Source organism: Salmo salar, chromosome 01 (genome assembly GCF_965601325.2).
Source record: "Salmo salar chromosome 01, fSalSal1, whole genome shotgun sequence".
Classification (NCBI taxonomy): domain Eukaryota; kingdom Metazoa; phylum Chordata; class Actinopteri; order Salmoniformes; family Salmonidae; genus Salmo; species Salmo salar.
In genome coordinates this window covers 89036636-89054119 of record NC_138291.1, presented here as the reverse complement: position 1 = coordinate 89054119, position 17484 = coordinate 89036636, and the positions used below count along the sequence as shown (strand labels likewise).

General features: G+C 40.7%; 1 protein-coding gene across 4 annotated transcripts; it reads left to right on the top strand.

Annotated features, from left to right (window-relative positions):
- Window positions 1–3285: 3285 nt before the first annotated feature.
- LOC106609046 (uncharacterized) lies at window positions 3286–16891 on the top strand. Of its 4 annotated transcripts, XM_014207420.3 has the most exons (7): window positions 3408–3957; window positions 7936–8039; window positions 8602–8704; window positions 9068–9171; window positions 14081–14177; window positions 14282–14405; window positions 14574–16891. In XM_014207420.3, exons 1-7 carry the CDS (start codon window positions 3672–3674, stop codon window positions 14581–14583), a joined length of 828 nt encoding a protein of 275 aa, XP_014062895.3. In that variant the 5' UTR covers window positions 3408–3671; the 3' UTR covers window positions 14584–16891. The 4 variants fall into 4 exon arrangements, 3 of the variants coding, with proteins under 3 accessions (XP_014062904.3, XP_014062866.3, XP_014062895.3); XR_014392940.1 differs by having other exon boundaries at window positions 3286–3535; window positions 14081–14405; XM_014207391.3 differs by lacking the exon at window positions 14282–14405 and having other exon boundaries at window positions 3397–3957.
- Window positions 16892–17484: the final 593 nt, after the last annotated feature.

Genomic DNA, 17484 nt, shown 5'->3' with positions numbered 1-17484 from the left:
TTGGTCACTGGCGGTGCTTTCACTCTAGTGGTAGCATGAGACGGAGTCTACAACCCACACAAGTGGCTCAGGTAGTACAGCTCATCCAGGATGGCACATCAATGCGAGCTGTGGCAAGAAGGTTTGCTGTGTCTGTCAGCGTAGTGTCCAGAGCATGGAGGCGCTACCAGAAGACAGGCCAGTACATGAGGAGACGTGGAGGAGGCCGTAGGAGGGCAACAACCCAGCAGCAGGACCGCTACCTCCGCCTTTGTGCAAGGAGGAGCAGGAGGAGCACTGCCAGAGCCCTGCAAAATGACCTCCAGCAGGCCACAAATGTACATGTGTCTGCTCAAACGGTCAGAAACAGACTCCATGAGGGTGGTATGAGGGCCCGACGTCCACAGGTGGGGGTTGTGCTTACAGCCCAACACCGTGCAGGACGTTTGGCATTTGCCAGAGAACACCAAGATTGGCAAATTCGCCACTGGTGCCCTATGCTCTTCACAGATGAAAGCAGGTTCACACTGAGCACATGTGACAGACGTGACAGAGTCTGGAGACGCCGTGGAGAACGTTCTGCTGCCTGCAACATCCTCCAGCATGACCGGTTTGGCGGTGGGTCAGTCATGGTGTGGGGTGGCATTTCTTTGGGGGGCCGCACAGCCCTCCATGTGCTCGCCAGAGATAGCCTGACTGCCATTAGGTACCGAGATGAGATCCTCAGACCCCTTGTGAGACCATATGCTGGTGCGGTTGGCCCTGGGTTCCTCCTAATGCAAGACAATGCTAGACCTCATGTGGCTGGAGTGTGTCAGCAGTTCCTGCAAGAGGAAGCCATTGATGCTATGGACTGGCCCGCCCGTTCCCCAGACCTGAATCCAATTGAGCACATCTGGGACATCATGTCTTGCTCCATCCACCAACGCCACATTGCACCACAGACTGTCCAGAAGTTGGCGGATGCTTTAGTCCAGGTCTGGGAGGAGATCCCTCAGGAGCCATCCGCCACCTCATCAGGAGCATGCCCAGGCGTTGTAGGGAGGTCATACAGGCACGTGGAGGCCACACAAACTACTGAGCCTAATTTTGACTTTTTTTAAGGACATTACATCAAAGTTGGATCAGCCTGTAGTGTGGTTTTCCACTTTAATTTTGAGTGTGACTCCAAATCCAGACCTCCATGCGTTGATAAATTGGATTTCCATTGATTATTTTTGTGTGATTTTGTTGTCAGCACATTCAACTATGTAAAGAAAAAAGTATTTAATAAGATTATTTCATTCATTCAGATCTAGGATGTATTATTTTAGTGTTCCCTTTATTTTTTTGAGCAGTGTATATATATATACACGGGACACGACAAGACGAAGACAAAGGATGTCTGACTGCTATGCCATCTTGGAGAAATACCATGTGGATCGGACTCTACTGGAAGACTTCTAACAGAATGCGGCAGTGGTCCAATGTGGACCCCTTTCCATACTGTGTGTCTGAGCCTCAACTGGGTGCTAGTAACTGCTGCTCCCTGACCTGTAAGGCACACATTATACAGCACACTGATGAAATTAAGCTATAGGCTTAATAATTAAATAATATTTAAATATAAATATGTTTTTTATTTAATGTAGTGGTGGGCACCAATATGGATAATTTGATATATCAATACATGATATCGATATGAGCAAGGCATTTCGTGATATTGCTTTATTCTTCCTGTTAAGTGTAAAAAAAAGCATACATGACACAGGCTGCTTAACAACAAAAAAAAGAACACTAAAACAAAAACGGGCTGCTTAGCATACTTAATTTTCTGCTCATGGGACATCAACTGTAGATGGGCTTCCCATCGTATTAAAACTGGTTAAGTAGATTTATGCCACCAGAACACATCTGGCCCATGGGAAATCCACAAGCAGTTGTCTGGACATCACTGAAAACTTCAGTTGCAATGTATGTACCATGAATCACAACTGATATTGTTATAGTATTTCCATACTGGTGCCCATCACTACTTTAATGGATTTATTCAATGAGTGATTGTAATAACTGAATGTATCATAGACTGTGTCAGACCATACATTTTTAACTGACACATTTATTGAAATGGGTGATTGAAACGAACGAATGCATCAAAGTGTGTTAGATCATTCATTTTTTGCCAAAACATTTTATGATTTTTAGATGCACTATTGTAAAGTGGTTGTTCCACTGGATATTATAAGGTGAATGCACCAATTTGTAAGTCGCTCTGGATAAGAGCGTCTGCTAAATGACTTAAATGTTAAATGTTATGAAATGGGGGACTGTAATGAATGAATGTATCCTAGAGGTAGTTTTACCATTAATTTGAACTGACACATTTTATAAAATTGGTGACTAGTGATGGTGTACCTATAGCCTGCTTGATATTTATTGCGAATGAATTGTAAATAAACAAGATTTTAATTTTGACTAAAAAGTTTGCTTATGTGTTGATGTCAGGACCATGGACAGCACTCGGTCATTTGAAGGTGATTTCTACTGACTGCACTGAGTACTCCCGACCACACTTTTACCTCTGCACATAAAATCATTTTTTCCCTCTATAAGCCACTACGTAATTTATCGGTCTACAGTGTATTGCATTGGGACCAATGGAGATGGTGGAGTAGAAAGTGTTGCTCGGCATATAAACCTCAACTGCTATGAAAGAACACCATATATAGATTTTACAGACCATAATGAGTAATACCAACCCCACTTTTACTTCAGCAGAATAGTTTAGTTTAAACCAATGTATTTCATAAACAGTGTATTGCATTTGGGGAATTTATTTGACCTTGGAAAATATTTTTAAACCCAAATGTGTTGCAAATATCACTTAAATATGAACAAATATGTATCATTGTTAATGTATAGACACGTTTTCATTTCATGAATAAATACAGGTTAATTATAATGTTATAGTATTACGTGGAGGACGTTTATTTTGAAAATGTCCTAAATTCCGGAAGTAACGTTACATTTATAATGTTGCTAACGAGACCGTCGAGATTGACCAACTAACCCAAGAAAGACCAGAGCCTGTCGTTTCCAATAGGGAAAAATGAATCATCGTGAGAAGAACAAACAAGGAGGTGGGCAGAGCCAAGCACGAGCTAGTGAGATTTTATTGGCGCGTTCTAGCATTTATTTGCACATTTGCGTTAGGGAACGCCTACTCTGAAGTGGCGTGTGCAATATCTCAATTCTCCCTTGCACACAAAACAACGCAAAGGGTCATGCATACAAATCGCAGAACTCTCTGTTACACGTTTTAGAAACTGAATACTGTATAGAGATCAAATGATTAATCGATGAGAACATTTGCAGAACGTTGGCCAAAACCCATCTCGCGCCATTATCTCGCACTGTGTTTCTTCTGGTAGTGAGTGGAAACGCGAACCGGATGCTTCACATTTATACATCCGGTGAAATACCTGGCTCATTGTTGTATCTGTGGTCAAAGTGGACGAGACGCTGAATCGCTTCCCGTCTGTATTAGTGACGGCCAGATGCTGAAGAAACACTGCCGGTACTCTTTTGACATTTTAGTCTTGCTGCACTAAATTTCACTTCGAGGCGTCGGCATCTATACTTTTCAACAGCCAATTTCTTCTACACTTCACCCAATAACAATTACTTATTCTGAGGGCATTTTCGATCAAATAATGGCAAATTCCGTTGCCTTTCACACTCAGCTAGCCTCCATCATGGAGGTTTTGGCTAACGCGGCCGTGGCTGAAATCTGCGAGCTTGTTGACAATGGCTATGCGGTCCTGCATTTGGAGATATCTCAAGGGCAGAAGGAGAATGAAGCGTTGAGGAGAAAACTACGGATGATGGAGCTGAAAGTGTCTCGTGCGAGTGCCATGAGAGCAGGAATGGGAAGCTCAATCCTCGCGCACAGTCGCTTTCGAACTCACGTTGGCATGGAATCGAAAAGGACATCAAGCAGTAAGATTAGCGTTCCAATAGAGAGCAATAGTAATGGCGTCTTTTTGTAGGCACTAACTCCGCCTATAGGAAATTAATTGCGTTTTTGTAGAGTTTTTGGATAAACGCCGAAAATGTCTACAAGCGTACATTTTATACGTTTTGTTCTGAGATAATCTTCATCAGCTAGTCACTTTTTAAAACCTTTAAGCATTTATGTAATATAAAAAAGCACAAAGGCTTCATAATTCATAAAGGTAAGGTAAACTGACTGATATTTTCTTATAGAACAAAACGTGTAATATCTCCTAAACCTGTGTTAAACGTTGAAAATAAGGTCTGAGTTTATCCCAAAACCCAATTTCCCCCATCGGAATAGTGCCCCACAGTGGACACGTCATAAAACCCATACTATCTAATGGTCAACACGGAAATAGTTCCAGTCTGTTTTTTTCACTATTAATTCCCATAGGGGATTTTAGATCCACTTCAAACAAGGTTTGTTTCATGTGGGCTTTCCCGGGCGAGACGTTTTGAAAACTGTAAATCTCTCTGACAAGGTGACTTTTATAAATATGTTCCGCTCTATTTACTCTCAGATTCGAAAATGCTAATTAGCAAATAGTGAACCATACATACATATGTCTTTCATATGTAACATATAAACGTCTAACTTGAAGTAAAGATACAATTATTTCTTCGTCAATACCACAAACCCGGGACATCGAAGAGCACCATATTAACTATCATTAATACCCGAGCGTGCACAGATTATTCTGCTTGTCCATTTTGGGAATTAGACCATCACAAATAACACAATGTAAAACAGCATATTGCGATTTATGGTGGGTGAGTTAAAAATGGAGAAAAAAATGGCTACGGTAGGTTAAATATAAAATACTGTGTCAACTCAAGTAGAATGAGAAATGCACTCAACAGACTCAAAACAAGGTAGCCATGCCAAAACGCAGCTTTTTCAACACCCTTCTTGTCAATTTAACAGGTCCATTTTGCTGCTGTCAATTGTGAGCAGCACATTTGACACTGCATTGTCAAAACCCCAGAATAAGCAGCAGGACAGCATTACACAGGTGAAAAAAAGTAGCAAAAACAGTAGTACACAGCCACACTTTTAAACGTGTTACTGAGTCTAGATGTTATCAAATCAGGAGAACAACAAGTGAAAGAAGCAGCATAGGGAAAATGGGTGCAGGTAGGGTGGACCATGGGGCATAAAAGGCCATGTGGAATATGGGGTAGCTAGAGGGATTGTTGGCCATGGAATAAATATAAAATGGTTTGCTTCTGCACCCCTTTTAGGTCGTTGTCACATATCCGGCCCGTGTCCAGTTATACTCGGGGTCTCAGCGCGTGTTCCTCGACATCATTCCGTCTCCGTTGCAGCCTCGTGGTCATTGTGTGTCTGAATCACATTAAAGACGTTGACTGATCACAGCATTTCCACAAAAAGAGCCATACCCAATACAACTTAAGCATTGAGGACAGAATTTTGTTGACAACATGGTGGTTCACACTGTCTACTGTGTGAATAATGGAAGAATCTTACCCCAGCTGTAGGTCCATTTGAGTGTGTGGTCACTTAGGCCTGCACATCAACCAGTACTGGGACCATTGGAGACTTGGGATGCTTGCTCAAGTTCTGCTTGAATGTCTTCGGGTCTGTGTCTAGAAAGGTCAAGTACAACATAGAGGAAGTTAATCTGTGGCTTTGATTGACTTGAAATTTTACACAAATGATAAACTAATTGAGTCGGCAAGGCTCGACTAACTTTTTTCATCACTGTCCCAGAATCATCTGGAAGTGCAATTTAAACTGTCCCAAACTGAAGATGAACCTTCCCATAATAAAATACTTATTAAAAAAAATAAACATTGATATGCCAACATGGGCCTACTCTAGGACCTAGGTCATTCACAGTGATTTAAAAGGCTAATATGAGTAGACTACTGCCGAAATGGATCAGTGAGGCTGTGAACTGAGCCAGAAATTCACATAACAAAAATTGCCTCTAAAAGGGCCATTGGAATAGTATTTCCATCTATTTTACATAAATGTAGATGCATAATTAGCCTACATGTAAATATGTCACCTAGGTTATATGCATATTGGCTACAGCCTCTCATGTCCACGCTGACATGAGGGACACTAGAAAATGTAGGCAAACTTGAATGAGACTTAAATATAGGCTCACCGCCAGTCATGTTTGACAATTATCAAGTAAGATAATTAACACATTAGCGTCTAAAGGTTTGATTCTGTTGACATAGCTTTCTCGAGGCACAGTTAGTTTAGATCAAATGGTCACAAGAGCGGAGAGTGAAGGACAGTGTCTGTTGCGCACTGCACACATCACACACCTTCAAATCCGAACGGAGGCAGTCAGCATTTTGAAACTATTTAACCATAAAGGTGATTGTTTAAAACCTGGAAGTTGTCCTTTTTTAGGCATATCTTAGCTTGTTTCAAAGTACCCTATAGCCAAAATCAGATCATAGAAATGTTGAGGGAATTGTTTATAAAAACGTCCTTATGCCATAGAAACCAGCATTTCTATGTTCTATTGGTTTTCAAACCAACTTTCTCTATTTTCCAGAAGGCAAAGACAAAATCCTAGTCATATTAGTAACCCAAGCTAGTTGTTGCATCTTTAGATCTCTCCTCTTTCTAAATTTCTAACTGATATTTTCATCTTTGTCACATCAAACCTGCTCACATGTGTAGTGCATTTATTTTTTATATCTTTATTTTTGTAGAACTGTGTGTTCCTGCTAATTGTATTTTGGAACATTTACGCTAGGCTACTGCTGTGTGTGCATTTCTGTGCTTATAATGTGAACAAAATAATAGTTTATCAACATTTTAAGCTAAACCTTTTGATATATTGCGCATTTGCCTCATTGCTTTTAAAATTGTACAGTAGTTGTATGCATTTTGGATCTATTGTCTCAGAACTACATATTTTTTTATCGTCGACGGGACAACCTCAATTTCGAGACCTGGCTACATACCCAGAGAGAAAGTACATCGTTCGATCCTCTCTCCCTCTCTCTGAAACTGTTGGATGATTGTTTCTCAGTTTCTCACCTTTCCTGTGTTGGCTCTAGTAATGATTGGTAGGTCTAGGGGCGGTCAGGATACAACAAACGAGGCAAACAAGAATTATGAGGGAGAAGTATGTAGCTAGCGAGTTAATTAGTTAGTTTTTCTCACATCACTTGTCATGACTACCTGCTGCAGCACTCTGTCAACTCTGGCCCACCCCTCCCTCCCCACCACTCAATTACTCACGCACTAATCAACAGCCTGCCTCACTGCCTGACTGTCAGCAGTAGCAGGTAACAGTGAAATTAAAATAATTAAAGAGAAATGCAATTTAGAAGTAGCCAAAAAACCTGCAAACCACGACCAATACATTTTCACCCACAACATCGTTTTCAAAGTAGCCCAATTTTGCAAGAAAACCACGGACATGGCAACCCTGCTCATTGGCCAAACCCTATGGAGAAATTAATTTGATTTCTTTTGTTGCAATTAGTGTATATGTATTTTGGGGATAAACACAGAAAATTAGGTATGTGGGAAACACAGGCTTAGGAGATCTGATATGTTTTGTTCTGAGAATCTTCATCAGCTAACGTCACTTTTGTAATCAAAACCAACACATAACGGCTTCATAATTCCGAAAGTTCATGTCTATTATCCCATAGAACAAAACGTATAAGATCTCCTAAGCCTGTGTTAACCGCAGACCTTTATTTTTGTTGTTTATCCCAAAATCCCATTCCCCAATGGGAATGGCTGAAGAACCAGAGGTAACTCATTTCAGTTTTTTTAGGACTAGAAACTGGCGAGCGCTATAGAACATATAGTAGCTACATTTATTGGTTACATCATTTTAGAAATGAACTTATCAAGACACCATTGATAAAGTGTGTTGTGTGTGAATGTAAACAATTTCTCTTGTCTGCTAATTTTAGGCGAGGTACATTGTCAGAGAGAAGTTGATTCCCAGTTGGTCACCAGCCTGTTTAGGGACGGAAAGTCCTCAGGTGATACTGGACAGACTACCACACAGAGAAAGGTAAGCATTTGTCCACACTTGTTTCAGAAAGGGCAGCCTAATATTTCAGTGGTTATCAACATAACCTAGGTCTGAATGTAAATATGACATATAGCTTACCCATGCTAGTGGTAATCTTGCAATCGGCCTGTTTTACCTGTTTACTGTTCTGTTAGTGTTCATGTGTTACATCATTTTTCAGCTGTCTTTGACTGTGACTGTACAGAGTACATTTTCTCACAGTTAGTGGATTATTCCCAGTTATAAACTGTGTGGTTCCAGCCCTGAATGCTGATTGGCAGACAGCCATGGTATATCAGACTGTATACCATGGGTATGACAAAACATTTATTTTTGTTTTACGTTGGTAACCAGTTCATAATAGAAATAAGGCACCTCAGGGGTTTGTGATATATGGCTAATATACCACGGCTAAGGGTTGTGTCCAGGCACTCCACGTTGCGTTGTGCATAAGAACAGCACTTAGCCGTGGTATATTGGTCATATACCACACCTCCTCGGGCCTTATTGCTTAATTATATCTTGCGTCCCAATTGATTTTACCCAACCTTGTGTCCAACAGCCTGCTGCGTTGGATGAGATAAAGCCCAAATCACTTACCATCAAAGAGGAGAGGCAGGAAGAAGCCTGGGACAATCATGACCAACGAGAGAGACTGAGTACCGGTAATTAAATGGGAGACGGGCTTAATACAGTGTTTTCATTATGCCTTTTGGAAAGAAGTGTTGTATTACACACATCTCACTCCACTTAGGTTCAGGGCTGTACCATTTATCCTTTTCCCATAAATATGTTATACTGGGAAAAAAACATGATAAATTAATACTGTCATGTAAAATGATTGCAATAATGTTAGACTGCATACAATTCATAATTTGATTTAATTATAAGTACAACTGATTTCATGCCAATATTTTTGGCGTTCATATAGACGATAAATGGCTCATCCTTTGACTGATTTGTGATATTTGATAACCTTCATGAGCATCCAGTTCATAGTGATTCACATACTGTTGTTGATTTTGTAGGCGCTTTAAATCACAGTATTGATGGAGGAGAAAGGCATTCCAACATCGTCACAGAGGCTACTCAACCAATCAGCAAACAGGAGAATGCCAGCTCTTGTAAATGGGTGAGTGGCGAAACCGACAACAATGAAAACCTGAGTGTGAACAAAAGATCTCAAACCCCAGCATTGGAAGATGGTGATGGAATACTTGACCATGTGGGCTTTGATTGTATGATGTTTGAGCCCCCCAGACAACTTGGGGCCCTTAGCACCCAGGGTCCTGGGGCTGATCTTCCCGAGTGCTCTTACTCTCATGTGGATGTTGTACATATTAATTCTGATTCAGAGAATAGTTTTCCCTTTTCGATGAACAAGGTGAGTCGCTCCATAACTGAGCAAAAACAACCTGTAGCTTACAGAGACAATAGACAGAGGGTGCCGTTGCCCTCAGATGAGCCTCACATGACTGTGCGAAAAGGCATGGAGACTGGATCCAATGCCTTGGTAATGACGGATGGTTGGGTCTCCCATGACAGTCATAATAACGACGCTGTGAATTACAACCAAGACGGCACAGCAGGTAACCGGTTCATTTGTACTTTCTGTGGTAAGACTTTGGCTTGTCTGAAGAACCTCAAGACACACCTTAGGGTTCACACCGGGGAGAAGCCGTTTAGCTGCATGCAGTGCGGGAAGCGCTTCTCCGACTCCAGCAACCTCAAGCGACACCAGAGCGTTCACACAGGGGAGAGACGCTATGGCTGCAGCCACTGTGGCAAGCGCTTCGCCCAGTCGGGGCACCTTAAAGTGCACCTTAGCGTACACACAGGATGTAAGCAGTTCAGATGCCCACAGTGTGGAAAGACTTTCATATCGGCCAATCACCTCAAGAGACACATCAGTGTCCACGATGGAGAAGAAAGTATTTTACCAACCACTTTTCAGTGAGTGAAAGCATACCCAAACGTGCTTCAGCCCAGCTTGAACAAAAAAGGAATCGGGGGCTCGACTGAAGGAGATGATCATCCAAAAAGTATTCCATACACTTTTGAATGAGTGTTTTTGTAACTTATATCATTGAAGTTGTTTATCACTCATCCTCAGCCCACTGTGTGAAAATCAGTTTGCGGACCCAAGGTGTCTCATCAGACACAACTGTTCACACAGGAGAAAGACCCTCCATCTGCATACAGTCTGGGTGAGGAGCTTACTGCGAAACACAACCTTACACTTCACCTATAGAGAAACCATTCTGGTTGCTCAAGTGCTGGAGATGTATTGTCACTGACTATACCAGGAACACGATCATGAATAATTCTACTTTTTAACATTTTGACTGAACACATTTTTGTCTGTAGGCTATTTGTCATTTACAGTTTAGGAGTAGTCTTATAACGAAACAAAAACAATGGAATCAACAAATAATTTGTGTGCGTCCATTAATATTAATATTTCAAGTGCTGCAAGCAATATATGAAAGGTGCAGTACAAACAGTTACAACTATTGTTAATGTAAAAAATGCTACCTCTCTTTAGGAAAAACACTCCTCCAAGCCAATCACTAGTCAAATGCTATCTCGCAAAGGCTCACATATGACATTTTTGTAATAAGTATTCTGTTGCACACATTATTTTTTTCAGAATTGCCCCTGAAAATGGATGTTTTTGTGAAATAAACATTTTTAAGAAAAAGGCCACCATATTCCTGACTTTCTTGACTCTCATCCAGTAGGATGCAGAACCAGCTTCTCGTCAGCAACGCTAAAGAAGCACTTCCGGGTCATGTAATTTCTGAAATCTTCAAAAGTCTCCCACGTAATAGTAGAAGTGTCAATAACCTGTATTTATTCATGATATATGAAAATTGTCTAAACATTAACAATGAATTATATTTAAGTGAAATTTGCATTAAAGTTTGGTTTTTAAAACTTGTTCCAGGGTCAAATAAAGAATAACGCATATCGAAATACAGCACATACAATCAATATGTTCTCCTGTACAGTGCAATATTTGTATGTCCATAAAACTACTATAGACCCTAGAATACAAAACTGATAACTTTGAACAAAAAGCTAGATCATAGGAAGTGTTGCTGGCTTTTCACTCTGCCCCTTCCATAGCCCACAATGCAACACACTATATGGCCAGCCAGCAGCATACCACCCTGCATCCAACTGCTGGCATGCTACAAAAGCTAAGCATGGTTGGTCCCTGGATGGGTGACCAGATGCTGCTGGAGGTGGTGTTGGAGGGCCAGTAGGAGGCATTCTTTCCTCCGGGGAGGCATTCTTTCCTCCGGTCAAAAAATAAATAAAGATCCCAATGCCTCAGGGCAGTGATTCGGGACATTGCTCTGCATGGTGCCGTCTTTCAGATGTGACGTTAAACGGGTTTCCTACCTCTCTGGACACTAAAGATCCATGGCACTTAACATACCATCATGGCCACCTAATGATCCTCAGCTTCCAATTGGCTTATTCATCTCCTCTCCTGAGTCACTATTTCCCAGGTCGTGGCTTTAAATAAGAATGTGTTCTCAGTCAACTTACCTGGTAAAATAAGGGTTATACTATTTTTTTTTATATATATATATATATATATATATATATATATATATATATATATTTTACTGTAGAGAATAATTTTACTGCCTGTCTCAGATAAACTGGGGTGGAAAATACTCAGTAGGGTCTCTACTAACCAAACATAATCAGTTTTGGAGGGGGACTTTGTCGTACAGATTGTTGCTGGCTTTCACTCCACCACCTCCATTGCCGCCAGTGGATAGATGCAGCTACATGTAGCTGATATAATGGAAGTCCTGTGGGCAAAGAGTTGAACAACTTTTGCAGGGATGGGGAGCATTCAAGCAAAGAAGATGAAGATTCTGTAAAACAGTCTTGTGCTGTTATGAAGGTAGATGACTAATAATGTGACAAAATGTATAATATCTCTTACCTGGGAAATGTTTACTACGGTTTCAGGCACCCTAGTTAAAATGCAGTACGTTACAGCCTTATTCTAAAATGGATTAAATATTTTCCCCCGCAACCTACACACAATACCCCATAATGACAGCAAAAACAGGATTTTAGACATTTTTGCTAATTTATTAAAAATAAGAAACAGAAATATCTTATTTACATAAGTATTCAGAGTCTCTCCCATATTTAACCTAGATAGTTTGTGTGTATGTATTGATATGTAGGCAATGTGCCTTTTTAATACATTTTTTTTAAATTGATGTAGTTCTTGTCTATTCATTTTATGTATTATGTTTTGTGTTTTGCGTGGACCCCAGGAAGAGTAGCTGCTGCTTTTGCAACAGCTAATGGGGATCCTAATAAAATACAAATACCAAGACCCTTTGCTATCAGACTCAAACTTGAGCTCAGATGCATCCTGTTTCCATTGATCATCCTTGAGATGTCTTGATTGGAGTCCACCTGTGGTAAATTCAGTTGATTGGACATTATTTGGAAAGGTACACACCTGTCTATATAAGGTGCCACAGTTGACAGTGCATGTCGGAGCATAAACCAAGCCATGAGGTCGAAGGAATTGTCCGTAGAGCTTCGAGACAGGATTCTGTGGAGGCACAGTTTTGGGGAATGATGCCAAAAAATGTCTGAAGCTTCGAAGGTCCCCAAGAACACAGTGGCCTCCATCATTCTTAAATGGATAAAGTTTGGAAGCACCAAGACTCTTCCTAGAGCTGGCCGACCGGCCAAACTGAGCAATCGGCGGAGAAGGGGCTTGGTCAGGGAGGTGACCAAGAACCTGATAGTCACTCTGACAGAGCTCCACAGTTCCTCTGTGGAGATGGGAGAACCTTCCAGAAGTACAACCGTTTCTGCAGCACTTCACCAATCAGGCCTTTATAGTAGAGTGGCCAGACGGAACCACTCATCAGTAAAAGGCACATGACAGCCCGGTTGGAGTTTGCCAAAAGGCACCTGAAGGACTCTCAGACCATGAGAAACAGGATTCTCTGGTCTGATGAAACCTATATTGAACTCTTTGGCCTGAATGTCAAGCGTCACGACTGGAGGAAACCTGGCACCATCCCTATGGTGAATCATGGTGGTGGCAGCATTATGCTGTGGGGATGTTTTTCAGTGGCAGGGACTATGAGACTAGTCAGGATCAAGGGAAAGATGAATGGAACAAAGTACAGAGAGATCCTTGATGAAAACCTGCTCCGGATCGTTCAGGACCGCAGACTGGGGGCGAAGATTCACCTTCCAACAGGACAATGACCCTAAGCACAAAGCCAATACAACGCAGCAGTGACTTCGGGACAGGTCTGAATGTCCTTGAATGGCCCAGCCAGAGCCCGGACTTGAACACGATCGAACATCTCTGGAGAGACCTGAAAATTGCTGTGTAGGGACGCTCCCCATCCAACCTGACAGAGCTTGAGAGGATCTGCCGAAAAGATTGGGAAAAACTCCCCAAATACAGGTGTGCCAACTTGTGGCGTCACATCCAATAAGACTTGAGGCTGTAATCACTGCCAAAGGTGCTTCAATAAAGTACTGAGTAAAGGGTCTGAATACTTATGTAAATGTGACATTTCAGTTGTTTATTTTTAATACATTTGCAAAAATGTCTAAACTATTTTTGCTTTGTCATTATGGGGTATTGTGTGTAGAGTGATGGGGGGAAATAAACAATTTAATCTGTTTTAGAATAAGGCTGTAATGTAACAATGTGGAAAAAGTCAAGGGGTCTGAATATTTTCTGAATACACTGTATATATTTTGTCCTTGGTCTGCCATGGCTTGGAGAAACAGAATATTACAGTTCTTCAGATCACGTTGATAAGATAGTCTCGAACTGTGCTCGTCCAGTTTATTCTCCAGTGATTGAACGTTCGCCAATAGAACGGTTCATCCACTCGCCGACGTAGTCTCGTCAGGTATCCCGCAGGCCGTCCTCTATAACAATACAGACCGTACTAACGTAATTATCTATGAGACGTCATATTATTGAAAGCTTTTAAGAAAGAATGAATCTGGTTCCCTTACAGTATATGGTGAAGGAGATGAATAAGCCTGAGTGCATCCAATTCAAAGAGGAAAGACAGGAGGACACCATAAGCCTACAGAATGACTCAAGGACAAAAGGTGGGTGCTTATATTTGTCCTATTTCACACATGCACAAGTGTGTATTATTAATACGCATGTGTGAATTGAAAATGTGTTTTTTGCATATCCCACTCTCCCTGAGACACCCTCGGCGAGTGGGGTCAAGGCCATGGTCTGCCATTCAACGTCGACCGTGGAGCAATTAGGATTAAGTGCCTTGCTCAAGTGCAGATCGACAGATTTTGCACTTTGTCGGCTCAGGGAGAGTAAGTGCAATGCAGGCCTATAATAAAATGTAAAATGCCAATCGTATGGAATGGATGATTTATCTATACTAAAAAATACCACCCCATCTTAGAATGATTTCTCCAAAAGTCAAGGAAAGGCAATTATCCACAATTTAGTATATTTCATCAATTATTTCCTCTCTATAGGCAGTGTTGAATCAGGTGCTGATGAAGACCAAAGGGGTGCGATTGGACACACTCAGACCGACAGTCTCTTTGAGGACTATGATCCGCACATCAACGCAGACCAAGAGAGGGAGCGCAAGATCCAGAAGTTTCAGCATACGAATGTTGCACACCGTGTACGGAGGCAGGGATACTCAGGCTTTTGGACACCAAGAAGCACTGAAACAGATTCTGAGGATCCAGCTTGCTCTTATTCTGAGGAAATTAGCCCCACTCATGTCAAAGCTCACACAAAGCAACAACAACAGACTTCCGTAGCTGAGGAAAGCAATTTGTTCGCTGTTGAATCTCACAATGTGAAACCAGTGTCTGCAATGCTTGATTCTGAACCCTATGAAGAAAAATATAAATCTAGCAGTAATGATAATGATTATTATGATAATGATAGCAGTAATAATTTGCATCCGCAAAACAGCATCTCTTATGAGACTAGTGAAAACTTTGGAAATCTTGCTGGGAGGTGTTTCTCTAACAGTCAAGTAAATATTAGAGGGAACACAGCAAGGCCAAAGGTGGGCATAGTTCAACGCTACATGGCAGGACATAAAATACAACACGGGGTTGGCAAGCGAGAAAAACGGTTTGTTTGTGGCTTCTGCAGAAAAAGTTTCACTTGTCCAAAGTATCTTCAGTCTCACCAGCGGGTTCACACGGGAGAAAAACCCTTCAGCTGCTCTCAGTGTGGGAAGAGGTTCGGCCAAGCTGTTTATCTGAAGAAACATCAGAACGTCCACACGGGAGAGAAACCATTTGTTTGCCTACTGTGTGGAAAGCAGTTTGCGGATGCAAGTAATCTCATCAGACACAAGAGTGTTCATACAGGAGAAAGACCCTTCATCTGAATACAATACTATGCATTGCTTGTTTTGTCACATAATCTGAAATTAGTCGAAATATTCTCATTTTTGCAACCAGGAAATGACGGAGTGATTCCTGCATATTGCACCTTTTAATATTCATATTTCAGAAGTGCTGTAAGCAATATATGAAAGGTGTAAAACAAACAGCGATTGTTACAACTATTCGTAATCTGAAAAAATACTACCTCTATTTAGGAAAACCACTCGTCCAAGCCAATCACTCGAGTAAAATGATATCCCACAAAGGCTCACATATCACATTTTTGAACAATTTAAGAAATGCCACCACATTCCTGACTTTCTAGGTTCTCATCCAGTTAGGATACAGAACCAGTATCTTGTCAGCAACAGTTAATCACACCAGGCTGTTGGAAGTTCTGACATTTTCAATATAAAAGCACCCCACGTAATAGTGGAAAAGTGTCAATAACCTGTATTTATTCATGATATGAAAATACATTTTCTAAACATTAATAATGATTTATATTTGTTCATATTTAAGTGACATCTGCATTAAATGTGGATTTTAAATTGTTTTCTAAGGTCAAATAAAGAGTAACATTTCTGTATGCAGAACATACAAATATTGCACTGTACAGGAAGAAATGTGGGTCCAGTCTACTCACTATAGTCCCTAGAATACAAAATAGATGAGTTTGAACAAAAATCTAGGTCATAAGAAGTGTTGCTGGATTTTTATTCCTCCCCCTCCATAGCCTCCAATGCAATTCACTGTATTTGGAATACATATTGGACTGTAGAGAATACACTTTACACCCTGTCTCAAATAAACTGGGGTGGAAAACATACTCAGTAGGGTCTCTACTAACCAAATATGGTAGTCTGGACCCTGATTTTATGGACACACAATCGATTGTTTTCCCCGCACATTGATACATTTGTACTGTATAATGTCCAGGCACCCCACATTAAGCTGTTTGACCACAGTAAAAGTCCAGTAATACTTGCTATGACCTAGCTTTTTGTTCAAACTCATTTGTTTTGTATTCTAGGGACTCTAGTGAGTAGACTGGACCCTGGTTTCATGGACACACAATCAATAGTTTTCCCTGTACAGTGTAATATTTGTACCGTATAGTGTCCAGGCATCCCATTTCAAGCTGTTTGACCACAGTAAAAGTCCAACAACACTTCCTTTTACCTAGATTTTTGTTCACCCACCATTTGTATTCTAGGGACTCTAGTGAGTAGACTGGACCCTGGTTTTATGGACACACAATCAATAGTTTTTCCCTGTACAGTGCAATTTGTTTGTGCAATACAACAAAAATACAGTAAGACTTTGCTTAAACACTACATTTCAAAATTGCATCCTTGAACAATAGCACCAGTAAATTAACAAGATGTATATAATAAAAATGCTTTATCTTTATTTTATTAAAGGTTTTTTAACCAGTAGACTATTATGTTCCTTACATTCATTTACTTAAGCTCCAACCATTTCTCAATGAGCTGCAATTTATATTTTTTTCTTATATAAAGTAGAAACTCTTTTTAGTTTAGAGTTTTCCCCAATGTAGTTATAATTTTGTAACAATTTTAATATTATGTACTTTGCAAAGCTGCAAAAAAGATTGATTTGAATCATACACAGCGTTTTACTGCAGACTTTTATTTTGAAGGCCAAATACAAAAACCGGAAGTCTTAATGTGGCTAGATGAAGCTACATGTTGCTGATATATCTGGAGTCCCGTGGGTAAAGAGTTGAACAATAAAAAAAACATCCCACGTTATGTCAAGATCATGACTTATTTATCTCATGAGCACTACATAACAAAAGTTGTTTTGTCGAGATACGAGATAGAAAGGTTCCAAGCATAATCCATTAATTTGTTCGGATGCACGATCACATCATCAAGGAGTCCTGTGACAGCTTTGATCAAAAATCTGGGCATTTAAGCCCTGAACGATGCCGGACAGTCAGCTCTGACTCCCAGGCTTCGTTCAGCCCCCAAGACCACTGCATGTCAAATCAAATCAAATGTATTTG